Source organism: Condylura cristata, unplaced genomic scaffold (genome assembly GCF_000260355.1).
Source record: "Condylura cristata isolate star-nosed mole 26May11 unplaced genomic scaffold, ConCri1.0 scaffold00013, whole genome shotgun sequence".
In the NCBI taxonomy this organism is placed as follows: Eukaryota; Metazoa; Chordata; class Mammalia; order Eulipotyphla; family Talpidae; genus Condylura; species Condylura cristata.
In genome coordinates, this window is record NW_004567114.1 from 7,043,685 (window position 1) to 7,059,600 (window position 15,916).

Here is a 15,916-nt window from a genome sequence, read left to right on the forward strand (position 1 = left end):
AGTAAATCAAGCTCTGTTTCTATCAAGTTAAATGTAACCTGGAGCACATCGCCTAAATAGAATTACTCAATTTCTCAGGACCTTGGTTTTCCTGTTTTTACATTAAGTAAAAAAAAAAATCATACTTTATATAAATCCAGAGTTGTGATATCAAAATCAGATAATTTGCATAAAAACACTCTTTAAAGGTATGGATGTACTATACACAAAAATGCAGTATTGCTGGTGTTATTACTGTCATTATCATTATATTTACTATTGTTTAATTATGAAATCCAGGAGCTGAGAACAAAGATATAATTCAGCTTCCTGTATTTCCGTGGAGCTGATAACGTTGGCTCAATGCTGTGCTGTTGTAACATACCATAACTGCCGTATTAGTCAATCAACAGGTATTCTGAATCAGCAATGGCAAAGAATTTCTCATTCTTACAGCATCAGTGAAAATATCTTATACCTAATTATTAACCTACTAATTTCATATTAGCAGTGAGAAGACTGTGTAAATTCATCAACTAGGATTAAATAAAGGTGATGGGCTCCTACCCGCACTTAAAACACATGCCTTGCAAGAGAGCTCAAGACAACTAAGCTGCCGAACTAGATCTGTCAATAACGAACTTGTGAAACTCATTCCTCTCTGGGCACCTGTTTCCTTTTCTATAAAATGAAAATGTTAACACATCTCTAATGTTTTAGCTATGGCATTTCATGAATGCCATAGCTAGATGCACAAACACCTTTGGTTTGAATTACAAAAGTCAGCGAGGAAAGCAGCTCTTCCTTAGACTTGCAGAGTGGGCCTTCCATGCAACGTCTGCTGTGGGTAGCATGTACAAGCTAAGATCAGAGAGCCATAAACTATAAACTCAATATCTAAAGTTCAGCCTAAGCAGCAAATTAAAAATCAAGCCTACTGCATAATTAAAGGCATCTGCTTACTTCAGGCCTACTCAGTAAGAGGCCTCACACAGAGGAGCTCATTACTGCATCAAGCAAAGGAATGCTGGTTAAGAAGCAAGCCCTTTGGTTTTCATGGTTACTATCATAGGCCACCCTGAATAATCTCAATCTGCTTGTTCTGCTCCCCACTCTGTCTCTGGTGAATTCTTTCACCACCCCGGCATCTCTGGCCTGTACCCCAGTTCTGTATGCATAAGTAATTAAATCTTTATTAAAAAAAAAAAAAAACAGCTGGCTTGTTCCACCCTGAAATTAAGAGAAAAAAAAAAAAAAGGAGGACTAGCAAACTAGCTTTACAATTAAATCCTAAGACAAAAGGGGGGAAAAAGGGGTAAAATAAAGATAATTCATGAAATTGACTGCAACCAGTTTCAGAAAGTACTAACTGAAGGGGAACTGGATGAATTTCACATTTGTGATGAAACTCAGAATCAGAACTTCTCATTTTTTATTTATTTTTTAATCCCAACACAATCGCGGCTTCAGTGTTGAACAAAGCGAGGCTGAGGGACCCTGCCACGTGCTCCTTTTCTTTTTTTCTCATCAATTTTCAAAGAGAAAACATGCTCTGGCTGACACCTCCCGCCTGCATTCATTGTCTTGGGAACCATCTCATCTCCCCCTTTCTGTGCCTTAACCGCCTCTCTTCTTAGCACCCAGTTTATTACACATAAAATGCACTTTCTGGAAAATCTCCTTCATTGAGACTCCTTCTGAGAATGTTGGCACCATTCTGAAGAGTTTCTCTTAAAACTCTTCTTAAATGAAAAGCCAAATATGACGCACAGGCGTAGGGACCAGTTGTGCTGTGGACAAACAGGCGGGCATTCCCAGCCTCACAATCTTCCCACGGTGTGACACAGTGTAGGGGCCATCTGTCCTGCCACGCCCTTGTCAGTGTCCCTTCGACCCTGAGGCGCAGCACGAAAGCTGCGCTCCATCATGAGACACAGATGATGGTTACCCTGCTCCACGCTGAATATGACCCCATGGTCCCGTGAGCCATGGGACCCTCCTTTCTCTGAGAGACAGAAATGTATGCAGAGTTGCAAAGAATCAGGAATGGCTAGGGATGAGTGAATGACGGTGATTCAAATGTACAGCCTTTTAAAATGTCAATGAGATGTATGTTTTTCCTAATGCAGATATAAATGAACATAATATTTCTATGTGTAAGTACACATACAAATATAAGTACTATGTATAATTCTAGTCAGAGTGGCTCTCTGGGGAGAAGTGCATGGTTGGGGTGACATGATGCTTCTTACTGGACCAAAAGTCAACAGAATCAAAAGTTGTCTGCCAGTATTAAGAAGGAAAGAATCACTGTGTCAGGGACTCAAATGCTGGAGCATCTGGGGTGAGACCCTCGAAGCTCGCAAAGCCTAAGCACATCCCTCTGGTCCAGTCAGAGACACCGCATTCTTTACCTTGTGCACCTGTGACAGCACTTGCACACGGCCCTTCACCGTCAGCAGTACCCACCTGGCGTCTGTTCAGGTGTCCCACCGAGAGCTGGAGCAGACTGCTCATGCCTGGTCAACCTCACAGCTTAAAAATCAACAACAACTCTATTTAAATAAGCATTAAAACAACCTGACCTTAGAAAAAACACTCAGTGCTAACTGCATGGGGCGCTAGGGGCAAGTTCAGTTTTCCTGTGTATGATTAATGTCCCATCAAATGCTTACATCACAAAAGTTCTGTGGGTTTATCTGAATCTCAAGAATATCTTTCAGTGTTAATCTCTAAAATTCTTCACCTTAATTCTTAACCTAAAATTGTCATGTGATCGTTTCACTTATATGTGGAATATAGATGAACAAAACAAAGGGTCAAAACCAAACCAGTGCCAGACCCTCAACGTCTGACTGCCAGGTAAGGCCACCAGAGGGGCGGGTAGCAGGGTGGGCGTGGGGAGCGTGGGGGGCCCGGCGGGGTGTGGTGGAGGATTCCAGGGCTCTGGCAGTGGACATGGTGTGACACATACCTTTGTCGTGTAGGGGTTTAACTCTCTACCGCCCCACCCCCAGCATATACAACAACGTTAAGTGCTATAAACCAACTTTACCTCAATAAACATAACTTGAAAAAAAAAAGGAGTGTACATAAAAAAGATGACCATCTGACTCAGTTAGCAATAGGTAACAATAAGTAAACTTCATATTCCAAAGTAATTGGTTAGGCGACAAAATTTCATATAGAAATTGTATTTTGTTTAATCTAGGTCTGGTTTCTAGGATCTGATTCGGTTTCACCTGGGACCTGCTACTGCTATAGACCATTCTTAAATGCCCATCTATAACCACCTTTGCTCCCTGAAAAACTGGGCTAAGGGCTTTAATTAAACTCGTGCAAGTTCAAAATACCACATTCCCATAGCTTGTCATAAAATAGAAAAAAATGTAATAAATTAAATCAAATCATATGATTAAAAATGGTTATGTTATATAAGGCTGTCTTCTAATAAATGCCAAAGAAAAAGCAAACTTTTCAGTTTTTGCAGTAAAACATTTGTTTTATGATGTTCTTTTATTAACTTCACAGCAATTATTGAAAATTTTAATAAATTTTATGACTTAGTAATACATTTAAATATACACATTATTATGGTGATTTAGTTATGAATATTTAATTATTTGTCATTCATGAGCCATTGATAATCATTAGGGTTCTTCTAGTCATTTCGTAATGTAAGAAGATTTTGCTCTCTTTAAAAGCACAATATAATGAAAGACCTTCAGGAAACAAGCTTGAGTGGTCATCTTCAAAAAGAACTTCTTACTGGTTTGTCTGGGAATTTGTTTGGCTGCCTTCATCATAGGTGAGAAGAATATACCTTCCAAATTTCCACTCTAACCCTTAGCTGCCAAAGGCCTTACTGTCCAAATCTTATTCAGGAAGCTTTTGGGGTTGGGCCGCTTGTCTAAACATTCACATTCTAGGACTTAGGAATAAACATCTCAAAGCCAAGTGCCGGTCGACTTACTGCCTCCTACATTTCAAAGCCCCTATCCACTGCTGGAACAGGACTTTGCCTCACCCCCAAACTGGAACATCGCTAGCCAGGGCACTGACAACCCTGAGGACATTTCTCTAGAGCAGCTGAGCGAGCTCGTTTTCTCAGTATGCTACACTGTGAACACTCAACAGGAAACGTCAGCCTCAGAGAGACACTAAAGGTTCGAAAGGAAGACAGAAGAAGGTACTCAACGGATTTTAGAGGTTAGGGTCTCAGGAAGGGAGAGCGCCCTCTTGGATTCGGCAGGTCCCTTCACGCTGTCTCTCAGGGAGCGCACGCTCTTCTGGCGGTTCCTGGCAAACCGAGCCCTCTTGATCTTCCACAAGGCCGCGTCACTGAGGTTGGCGACGTTGGTCCTCACCGCAGTGATAGCTTGCAAAAGGAATCAGAGGGCATGGTTTTCCTTGGTGGGCCAGGTAACAACTAACACGAAGCAATCCATTTCCATACTGAAATATACCTTTGATGGATACATAAGTCAGTCTCCTCCCTCTTGGGTGAATCTTATATTAAAAGAGCATGACTATTGCCTATCAGGTCCACCATCTATCATTATTCTATTTAGATTGTAAAATTAAATTATCCAGTTTTGGCACCACTGGATCTTAGAGGATTGACCAAAGTCTTGCCCCATCTGTTTAGAGCTGCAGGTGACTAGATTAGTAAGTATGCAAGGTACAACAGTATCTCACAAAATTGCTCATGAATCTTATAAATAGGATCATTGGATTATACCTAAGGAATACAAAGTCACAAATGATTATCACAAAGAAATGAGAAGAACAATTCTGAAAATTGTTAACATGTAGATTACTATAGTAAATATTCAATGAACACTTGATGAGTTGTATACATGAAGTCACCGCATCCTCCCTAGAGGAAAAGTAAACTACAGGCAAAGTATCTTATGTTTCTCTAGCCAGTATAAGAAAGAAATGGTGACTCTGTTAAAGCAAGTTCTTCTTTTGCTTACTTGTAGGAAAAGGAAATTCTTTGTTACAATCCAAATGTAGCTGAGCTTCCAAAGAAAGCGTTTCAAATCTGTTGACAAAAAACTCCCAGCTCAATGCAGGAATATCTTGCTTAAGAAAATGCAAGAGTAAAAGCTTGCTCAGTATTGTGGGTCGATCTTTAACCACAGTATCAAACTGGAAGTCAAGGCAAAGACACAGGCCCTGGGGGGGAAGGAAAGTCAAACAGAAATATCTGTTACCTCAAAATAAATTAAACAAACCAGTGAATAGCCTCCTCAATCCATATTTCCACCTGAAATCCTTTCCATTCCAAGTTTTAGTAGGAAAAAAAAAGGAGAATGAGCTGCTCCTAGTTGTAGAGTATCTCTTGAATTCTGATTCAGAAAGCTGGACTAAATGTATGTTACTGATCTTCTACTGCACTAAACAGGAATCATTTAACCCAAATACCCTCCAGCCAGTGTTTCTTTTTTTGATGACTACAGTTTCCATTAAGAGAAAAATACTGTCAAAGCTACATCTTAGAATACACAACAAGATAGTCTTTATATTCCCTTTTGATGTTAAGTTCTGTGGTTCTAAGAGCAAATAAAGTCATCTTGGAATGTAAGTAGAACATAGAATCTTAAAAAGTAAAAATCAGAATACATTGAGCATTCATTTTTTTTAGTGAGGCTACCATTTCCCTCTTTCTTAACTGAATAAAATGTATTTAAGGAAAAAAAATGTAAAAGTGGCCCTCCCTGGTGGCGCAGAGGGTTAAAGCACAGCACTAAGAAGCTAAAGCCACTTCCGCATGAATTCTATTCCTGCCTGCCCCGGCGCTGACCCACATGGCATGGCAGACCTCTCCTGACCCGCCCACTGCTCCCCTCAGCAGTGTACTTCGTCGATCTGCCAGTTCTGAGTTCTGCTCCCCACTCTGTCTTTGGTGAAGCCTCTCACCGCCCCTGAGCCTCTGGCCTGTACCCCAGTTCTGTATGCACAAATAAATAAATCTTAAAAAAAAAAAAGTAAAAGCTATCTCATTGAGTCATGTGCCTCTCATCTAATCAGTACTCCTATGCATCAGACCCCTGAAAGAGGTAAGACATACTACTGCCTGGTCTTACCAAGACCAACCAAGAAAAACTACCCAGAAGATAACTGGGAATTTTACAGGGGATTGTGTGGATCCACGGGGAGCATGATCTTATGTTTTTTCAGATCCTGCACAATTTGCCTTTCTTTTTAGTCTTTGTTACAGGAAGACCCTGGCCCTGATGGGGAGGCAGTAGACACACACATACTCACAGCTAAGTCATGGACTTTATCAAAGTTGGACCTGGGTTTGCTCTGCCATCTACTAGGTGTGTAACTCTGAAAAAGTCACTTAATTTTTCTAACCCTCAGCTTCCCTTCCTCTAAAATGGGAACAAATAAAAGGTCATTGTAAGGACCAAGACACTCTGTGATGGGACATTTTTAATACACTGCCCTGAAAACATAGCACCTATGTGACAAACGTGAACTCTTGTCATTACTAGTGGTTTAATAATAATAAGATAATAAATCAGGTACCAGTCTGGGAAAACTGATCAGGACCTTGGAGGTTTTAACTTTGGTGCGCGCCCTTTTTTGCTCTGGACGCTTTGATCAGTCACATTACTTCTCAGAGAGCTGGTTTCTCAGCTTAAAATAAAGGTGCCCAATGGGAGAAGTATGCAACTCTCTCCAGGTCTCAGACTTCATGTCTCTTGGGGTTTCATTTGTGGCATTTCAAATGAGTAGCATATTTGCCTTCTCGTGTTTTGCTTCACTTTATGTCATCATTCATCTGATTTCCCTTAGCATCTAGCTTCTAATGCCAAGGGTTTCCAGTCCAGACAACAGTTAAGTAATATAAGATAAACCTAGCCGCATTTAAAAATCTGCCACAGGGGGCTCCCCTGGTAGTGCAAGGGGTCAAGGCGCAGCACTAGGAAGCTACCCCCAGCCACTGCATCACGTGTTCGATCCCCAGCCGGGGAAGTGACCCACATGACCCATCCCGCCGGCTGCTCCCCTCAGCAGTGTATTTCAGTGGATCCGCCTGTTCTGCTCCCCACTTTGTCTCTAGTGAGTCATCTCACCACCCACCTCACACCTCTGGCCTGTGCCCCAGTGCTTAAATGCATAAATAAATAAATCTTTAAAAAATAAAAATCTGCCCCCGCCCCACGCTGTCCAATAACTGCATGTCTCAGAACTGATACCAGCAGGGGGACAAAGACTGAAAAATAAAGTGTTGGGCAATAATATCAAGAGGTCTGTTCACACAATGGGGTTCTAGGGTGTTTTTCCCAATTTAAAAATGTCCACCATCAGAAGCAGCAACAGTGTATGTGTTTATGTGACAAATTACTCAATAGTTAGTGGAGCGAAAAGGAAAGCCACTCCGCAGAGCAGACAGCAAGCGATGAGGGTGTTACCTGCAGCGCTGGCCTCTTGATGGTGTCCAGCAGAAGGCCGGCCCTGGTGGCCACGGCTGGGTTCACATCTTCAACCGCCGTCAGGAAGCAGCAGAAGGCGTGTGCCAGGGAGTACTTCAGCAAGTGGTTTTTGGTCACTGAGTGAATATCCAGAAATCGGCAAATTACAGCCACTTTTTCCACTGCAACGTAAAGGCAGAGAACAACAACAAAAAAGACATTTATCTAGACGTCTAGAGGACAGAACCCACAGCGAAAAAGTTTTCTCTGGGCCCCTATCTGCTGCTTTTAAATTCCAAATGAAAAGTCTAATGCCACCTTCTCCCGGACCCCTTTTATCTCCACAGCAAAGGCTGCCCAGTGCAGCATTTTCTGCCAGGCAGCCTTGATTCGCTCTGGGTTATCTTTCTACTTCTTTAGTGATCTTTTCCTTTGTTTAACTTCCAATTAATTACACTTCAAACTATTCAGCAAGCCTCCATGCTCATTTCCTTGGCCATTCCACAGAGAATCTGCAGACCATGGAGAGAGGAGGGTGGGAGGGTGAGGGAGGTGCCAGGGCCTGGCTCCAGGTACTCTGGAACCCCGACTCGGCGTTTCTCAGGTCATGCTGTGACGGTCTTCCTGGGGCTACACAAGTCACAGATTTTTTTGAAATGATCCAGGCTTACTTGATAGATTTCTAATTAGTCTACAAATCTATGTTACTTGATCCCACTCACTCTCTTTTTTTTTTTTTTAAGATTTATTTATTTTTTTCATACAGAACTGGGGTACAGGCCAGAGATGCGGAGGGTGAGAGGCTTCACCAGAGACAGAGTGGGGAGCAGAACAGGCAGATTGACGAAGGACACTGCTGAGGGGAGCAGCGGGCGGGTCAGGAGAGGTCTGCTGCGCCATGTGGTCACCTCTGGGGCAGGCGGGATCGGGGAATCGAACTCACACGGAAGTGGCTTAAGATTCTCAGTGCTGCGCTTTAACCCGCTGCGCGGCCAGGGGGCCCCGATCCCGCTCACTCTTAAAGCACAGCTTTATAAATAAAGTTACGGTAGTTGGCAGAACCGCAGAGCGTGGTGCAGCGCAAACAAGAACATTCATGCTCCGCTCACGCGTCCCCGGCCGGGAACACCCTTCTCTTCCTCTCTGCTTACTGACATTCTACCATCTTTAAAGAATCTGCTGCTGAAACTCTCGCTACTGCATAGTCCACCCTGCCCCCCAGTGGCCTTCCATTCCAAGAACTCCTCCAAAAATACTATTTTGTGTGTTTATATGCAGTAGGGATGTGACAGAGCTTTTCTGATCTTGGATTAGACTTATACCTTTACAGTTTATTAGCCTCTCACCTGTTTACATTGGTCTCATTGATTAAATTAGGGGCATCTTGACAACAGGAATCTGTGTACACTTTATCGCTCCCATAATGACTCATCCACACAGTATGTTATTCAAGAAATGCACCAATTCACTTATTTTTAAAATGCACAGGTTAAGCACATAAATGTATGTAACTAAGGAACTATGTTAGGTATTTAAGGGAGATAGAAAAGGAAAAACCAATTGCTGTGGAATGAATGTCTGTGTCCCTCCCTCCCCTGGGCCCCCTCAACTTCACATATTAAAGCTCTAACTCCCAGTGTAATGGGGCTTGTAGGTACAGCCTTTGGGAGGTAACTAGGTTTCGATGACGCCATGAAGGTGGGTCCCTACGATGGGGTTAATGTCTTTAGAGCTGAGAAAAGGAGAGCACAGGTCTCTCACATCCTGCCATGTTGCACTGACAAGAGAGCTGGTACGAGCTCTCCCGAGACACCAATCATGAAGCCCCTTGACTTAGACTTCTCAGCCCCAGCACTGTGAGAAAACAAATTCTGTGGCTGAAGCGTATAGTATCCTGTTACAGTAGCCTGAGTAGACCAAGACATGAGTCATTCACCAGTCTTGGATTCAAAGCCAAGTCAGTTACAAGTGTAACTGAAATGTAAAAATTAAAAAAAAAAAAAAAAGCTGTAAATGGTACTAATGAGGTTTAAGTAAAAACTTTGGAAGATCTAGGGGTAAAGAAATGACTCTTCACCAAGGGAGCCAAGAAAGTAGAATTCAGTGGTAACATTTGAAGGTGGAGCAAACAACTGGGACCTTTCAGGTGGACCACCGAGAATGGTGGTGTGTGCTGCGTGAGGGGAAGCAGTGAGCAGTGAGGAAAGGTAATGAATGATGCATTTAGAATATAAAGAACGGTTAGACCATGGGAGGTTTTGCATGTCAGCTTAAGGAATCTGAATTTAATTATTTAGGCATTTAAAACCCATTACAAATGTTTTGCACAAAGCAACAGCAGTGTCAGAGCTGTGATTAAGAAAATTAATCTGGCTACAATCTAATCCTTAAATTGGAACGAAATAGCATAGTGACAATATTTGTTTTATTTGTGGGCCCTCCCTGGTGGCACAGCAGGTTAAAGCACACTGAAGAAGCTAATGCCACTTCAGCATGAGTTCGATCCCCAGCCCAGGAGGTGACCCACATGGCGCGGCAGACCTCTCCTGACCCGCCTGCTGCTCCCCTCAGCAGTGTACTTGTCAGTCGGCCAGTTCTGCGCCCCACTCTGTCGCTGGGGAAGCCTCTCACCACCCCTGCACCTCTGGCCTGTACCCAGTTCTGTGTGCATAAATAAATAAATCTTTAAAAAATATATTTGTCTCATTTGTATTTAAATTTCTATAACCTGTTGTCAATATCATGTAGCGCTTTGCTAGAAACTTTTACTCTAACCTGTGCCCTACAGCATCATGTGTTATCATATAAATATACCAGCCTCTGAGGTGTGTGGGGGTGTCAAAAAGCAGGAACTGTTTGTGACATTAGGGATCTATCCTAGTTAACTCACCTGATGAAACCTCTTTGGTAAATTTTTGAGGCTCTAAGATTAAAGAATCACTTTGGCCAGGCCCATGCTCCCTGAGAACATGCCTGCTACTCCCCGGGAATACTCAAGGGGTACTCACCATGGAGTCAGCAGGCATGAGGCAAAGAAAACACCTCCAGGCTGCTTCCCTCCCAAGAGCCTCTGAGAATTTGCTGTCTGAGCACTAGGAAATTATACCCCTCGCTGCACCAGACTGGGCCTTGATGCTCCAGTGGCAAGGAGACAGCAGAGGTTCTCAAACTGGAATTACCCGGAGAACCTGTTCAACATGTAGATTCCTGGCCTCACCCCTGAGGTTTTGATTCAGCAGGTCTACGATGGGGCCTGCATTTTAAATAAATATTCACATTTATTTGAATGAAAGTAACTCATAATTTATCACTCAAGCCAGGACCCAGCTGCAAATCACAAATATGCCTGGACCACAGACACTGAGGTTACCCTAGGCTAGCCGGCCGGGGCCAGCCTTCCTAAGGACCGTTCTGCAAAAAGCGTCACAGAGGGCGTCAGCCAAGATGAAACAGCGTGGCCCTAGCCCGCAGGCCATGGTCCTTTAGGAAAGAGGCGGGAAAGAAAGGTCCAAAAACTGGTGTCATGACCAGCCATCCGGGTGCCTTGTGACCCAGAAGAACGCTTAACCAAACACAGGGGTACCTGCTTCAAATCTCATCTTCCAGTCTTTGCTGTTGAAATTGCCGTTGATGATTGTCCAGAAGATGTCAGCACCATGAGGAAGCGACAGAGCGTGGAGAAGGAGGGGGACTGCCAGTGAAGACAGCTGGGAAAACTCAGACTTGACGACTCTCCACAGGCTGGGGAGTCAAGGAGAAGCAAGGCGGTTACAGTCACGATGGCCTGCCCAGGGAAACACCCTAGCCATCCTTCACGGGAAGGTAGTTAGTAGGAAGCTGGTAGAGATGCCGTTGGAAAAATCAAAATCACCCATGAGACTATAATCCTCTGATGAACCTACCTATGCCCTGTTCTATTACTATTTTTAGGAAGTTACTTTTATGCAACATTAGACAAAAATGCCTTTTAGCATTACTTTCTTAACATAAAACTGTATGTTATAAAAGAGAGTATATAAATGAACAATGAACACTAACTAGCACATCATGCTGATATTAGCCACGGTGAAATGACGTGGTAAGTGATCTGAAGATCTTTCTTACACTGACCATCTGGGGAGGTGGCCAGCGGCCGTTTCCTTTCTACCTATATTCTAGCAGGAACTCTTTCCTATCAAGAAGGCCTTTCCACCCCTGGCAGCACTGCCAAAAAGGTCCCCCAGTCTGTCTAAGTCCTGTAAGAGGGGTGACTGGCCTGGACAGGCATGAGACCCAAGCCGGGGACCCCCAGAAGTCTTTTCTCCAGATACGGAAACTGGGAGATAGAAGGTCTCTGTCCTTCAGCTCAGACGAGAGGGCAGTGTGAGTTCAGACCCCCTAGTGCCCCCTTCCCACCTCACAAGGACGAGCAGCCAGTGCTGCGGGGGTCAGGCTGGTGACGGGCAGGGAGAGGGGGACAGGAGTGAGCTAGTCCTGGCGACATCCCGAGAGGGAGGACAGGCCCTCCTGTCAGGGGCCACTGCGGCTCACGATGCGCCTTGGCCAGTGGAGTCAGGCTCAATCCACTTCAGCCAGACGAATTCTGAACACACATCTTTAGTGATCATCCAGTACTGTTTTCAGATTTCTCACTCATTTATGTAAAAAAGCATGCCTTTTGTTCATTTTTGTTGTTTTGTTTTATTTTCATTCGGCTCCGAAGTTAATATCTGAATCAAAACTACTTGTGACACAACCAAGCCCCCAGGGCTCCCCCTGGGACGCGAGAGATGGGGGCCAGGCACCACCCCCGTTTTGCAGAGACCCTAGGGTGGCGCCAGTCCCTGGGGAGGCCTGTTCCCGACCAGCCAGTAGAGCTCAGGAGGGAACGGGGGCATTTTTCAAACACCATATGCTGTACCTGAGCCCTGGCAGCCAAGCAAGGATCTAATCCCAGGCCTGCCACCAACAAGCGGTGTAACCAAGCGTGCATTTTTGACTTTGTTTCCCCCCAAAGAGGTGTATGACGTGCGACGACGTGGCGTAACTGTCACAGCGCGGCACCCAGCCTGCACCACCGTCGCTGGCGGGAGGCTGAGGGTGGCGCCGTCTCTGCGGCCCGCAGACAGGAGGCCTGCAGCGAAGAGGCGCCTGGCCTGGCCTGGCCCTGGGCCCCCGCTGTTCACTCACAGGAGGCGAGCTGCACGCAGCACAGCCCAGGTCATCTCTGTGACCCAAACTCGGTTTGCACAGGCGCCTGTGGCTGTCCAAATCCTCCGAGGACGCCCAGCTTGAAAGGAAGTGTCCTCTCCCCAAGTCCCTTCACAGTTCTCGTGTCAGGGTGGTACACTGAGAGAAAAGTCTGGGCTCTGAGCCCCAAAGGCAGAGGCAGGGGCCAGTGCCACAAACAGTCCCTGTGGCCCAAGGGCGCATCTGTGACCACAAACCGGCCCACGTAGTGTTCCCAGTCCTGGGACGCTCCCTATCAAAATGCTGGTCATCACCTTAAGGTCCAACCAAAGGCATCTGCCTCACAGCCCTTCTCTAATCATCCAGAAATGACCTCTCCCACCTCTGAGCTGTACAGTCACCCATCACACACCCCTGAGTTGAGAGCAATTTGCACATACAGAAGGTGACCAGTGGTCTTTGCTTATCCAAGATGTTAGACTATACCTCAGTGTCTTGGGACTATAATGAAAGTCTGCTCTTCACTTTCAAAAAGCAGATGAGTTTGAACAATAAGTCACACAATCACCTTCCCTAAACAAAGAATTTACTCCCCTCTAATAAGTTTACAAATTCCCCAAAATGCCTGTAGTAATAATAATATATTTAGTAATAATCTGTTAATAGAATGAATAAATTAACAAAAAGAGTAAAGAAGGAGCCTTAACTTTGTTTTGCCACTAAATTAATCTGGACCAACCTCTTTTAATCACCTTCATCTCTTACGTGCAAATAAGGATAATATTTCTCTGACTTACTTTCAGGAAGATTATAGCAATTATTTCAGGGTTTTCAGAGAAAAAAATAACAGTTTGAAAATCAGGGCAATATTCTTTTCTCAAAATGCTTCAGTGGTCTCTAAAAAATATCTTATCAGACAATATAAGGAGAGGTTTCCCATGTCTATTTGGGGTTCTGCTGCACATACAAAATTAAGTAACCCAGTTCAGCAGGGGAATGCTGGCATGCGGGCTGACTTTTTCTAAAGTGTCCCATCTAAGAACTGAAAGGCATAAAAAAAAAATTATTCTACCTTCTCTATTTTTAGCAAAGAAAAATCTTATTTTTCATACTGATGTACTTAAAAATTAGACTACATCAAAGAAACAACAGTAGTTCCCAAAGCAATCAAGCTGTTCTGCTAAGAAAAAGAATCCAAATGAACTGGTAAGTCTCATTCTAATTTTTTCACACCTAAAGCCTAAAATATAAACAAAAAATAAATGAACTGTTGGGAAGACATACCTTGCAATCAACATATGGTCCTGAATGTAGGCTAAAAACTGAGGATGATCTTTTCTGGCGATATATAAGCACTCTCCATGGAGGCAGAGAATCTTCAGGCAGTTGAGCATGTTAAACAGAATGTCTGGCTCTTCAAACTTAGCCATTTCCTGGTCAAAGAAGCACATGGTCACTGAGTCATCCAAGGCAATAATGCTATGAAAGCCCATTTCCTTCCAAAAAACACATACCTGGAAAATAGTGTAGATCAGCCTCAAAGTTACTGGCAGCTGCTGGTAGCAAAATTTTCTCTCAGTGTCATTCTTTATTGCTGTGAAAAAATAATTACATGAAAATGAGCACAAGTCCTCCTTGTTCGTCCATGGTCAAAAATCCTAAAACCCAAGAGCGGTGGCACAGATGCACAGTGCATTTCAGAGAATGTGTGCCATGGTTTAATTTGCTCCCAAGTTAGCGTATGCCCATTCTTTGAGGCAGGAGGAGGGAGCCACGAAGACTTCGGGTTCTCTGCTGCCCTTCCCCGCTGCGCCCACAGCAGACTCGGGTGCCTCTGGCTCCCTCAGCAGCCCAGGCCCACTGCGGCTCCCCACTCTGCAGCAGGCTGGGGCCTGATCAGATACACCTGCCCACCTGAAAGGGAGATAAGCAGGTACAGACTGCAAAGAGGCATTCACATTAGAGCAGGTGCTCAAGGAGGGTTTCTGGCACGTGCGCCCCAGGAAGCGGCATTTTGAAGAAGCTGAGCACAATCGAGATGGAACAACTACTCGTGGTTTTAGCTTTTGGTGACCATCTGTAAAACCCTGGCTGCCACGAGGGGTGGAAGGGCATGAGAGCACACTGCACATGGACAGACTGGAAAACGAATTCACACATTAACCAGGTACAGAAATTAATGTAAAATGTGTGCGAGTTGCCACGAGTCTTGGCACATCTACGGAGGCGCCTGAGGTCTCCCCTGCCTGGCAGACACACGACCCAGCGCCTGGGCAGCAGTGGGGAATTCACTCTCAGTAAACCACAAAATCGGGTCTTGACCCCGCCACAACTAGCTATATAGGAGCAGAGCATCCGGTTCTCACGCCCCCACCCCTGGGGTGGCCAGAAACGGGGCGGGAGGGTAGAGCTCATGCCTTCCGTTTGTGTTTAACTCTCAGGTGATCCTGATGCTCCAGTGGTTTTGGAAGCACGGTAAGCAGGGACATAAATTAGGAACGAGTCGAACAAGCCCCCCACCACGAAAGAGCTGTTTGGCCTGTCTGCGATGTTTGTTCCTCATCTGCACAGAGAGAAAGGCTGAACCAGATCAGCAGCTTTCAGACTTCCTTCCTGTGGAACGCTTTCTTGAAAGAAGTCTCATAACTCCAACATATGCGATAGGACTAATCCAAGCTCCCTGGGTGAGGCGGTGGGGGGAGCCCTTCACCATCTGTCTTCACCCCACTTGCCACCCCAAGTAAGAGAGGCCTCCAGGGAGCAAAAGGAATCTTTACCACTTCAAGTGCAAGCTGAAGGTCAGGACGGAGGTCGTCTCGGGTGTTCGTGCACATTCTAAGCATATGGGGCTCTCAATCAGATAAGCCCTCACGCACCACTGACCTTTTACACAACCAAGCAGAGGCAGCTAGGCCTGGCCAAGACTCTGACAACAATGATGGAGTTGCACTAGCCTGGAAAAGGTGCCCCAGGAACTGCAAGAGAGCTCACCGACAGTGACTTAGTGATGTCTACTGCTCACCACAGGAGCACTGGAAAGCCCACACTCCCCAAGCCAGGCTGGGGCAGCACAGCACCCGTGAACCAGCTATTATAGCAGTCAGGCCAGTGGACACAGAAATTAAAAAGTTACCCACAATTGTTCAAGGTCTTGTCCAAATGCTCAAGGGCCAGAGTGCAAATTTAGAACTCAGGCTTCCCTGAGCCATGTGGGGTCACACTCCAAGTTCCCGAAACTCCTGCAGAGCGTGAGGAGCTGACAATATTTCAGGCACCTGCTGGACTCCTCAGCCCATGCAGAACCTTTAAGCTAACGAGAAAGCCATCCTGGGGCACAA

General features: G+C 45.0%; 1 protein-coding gene across 1 annotated transcript in view; it reads right to left on the minus strand.

The window, feature by feature from the left end:
• Positions 1-15,916, minus strand: part of UNC79 (unc-79 homolog (C. elegans)) — a 216,593-nt gene that overhangs the window by 81,646 nt on the left and 119,031 nt on the right. The window contains exons 21-26 of the mRNA XM_004681598.2: positions 14,093-14,172; positions 13,863-14,011; positions 10,993-11,150; positions 7,410-7,591; positions 4,959-5,160; positions 4,178-4,357 (exon numbers count right to left, since the gene is read on the minus strand). Coding sequence (XP_004681655.2) covers positions 4,178-4,357; positions 4,959-5,160; positions 7,410-7,591; positions 10,993-11,150; positions 13,863-14,011; positions 14,093-14,172 — 951 coding nt within the window. The remainder of the gene's footprint in view (positions 1-4,177; positions 4,358-4,958; positions 5,161-7,409; positions 7,592-10,992; positions 11,151-13,862; positions 14,012-14,092; positions 14,173-15,916) is intronic.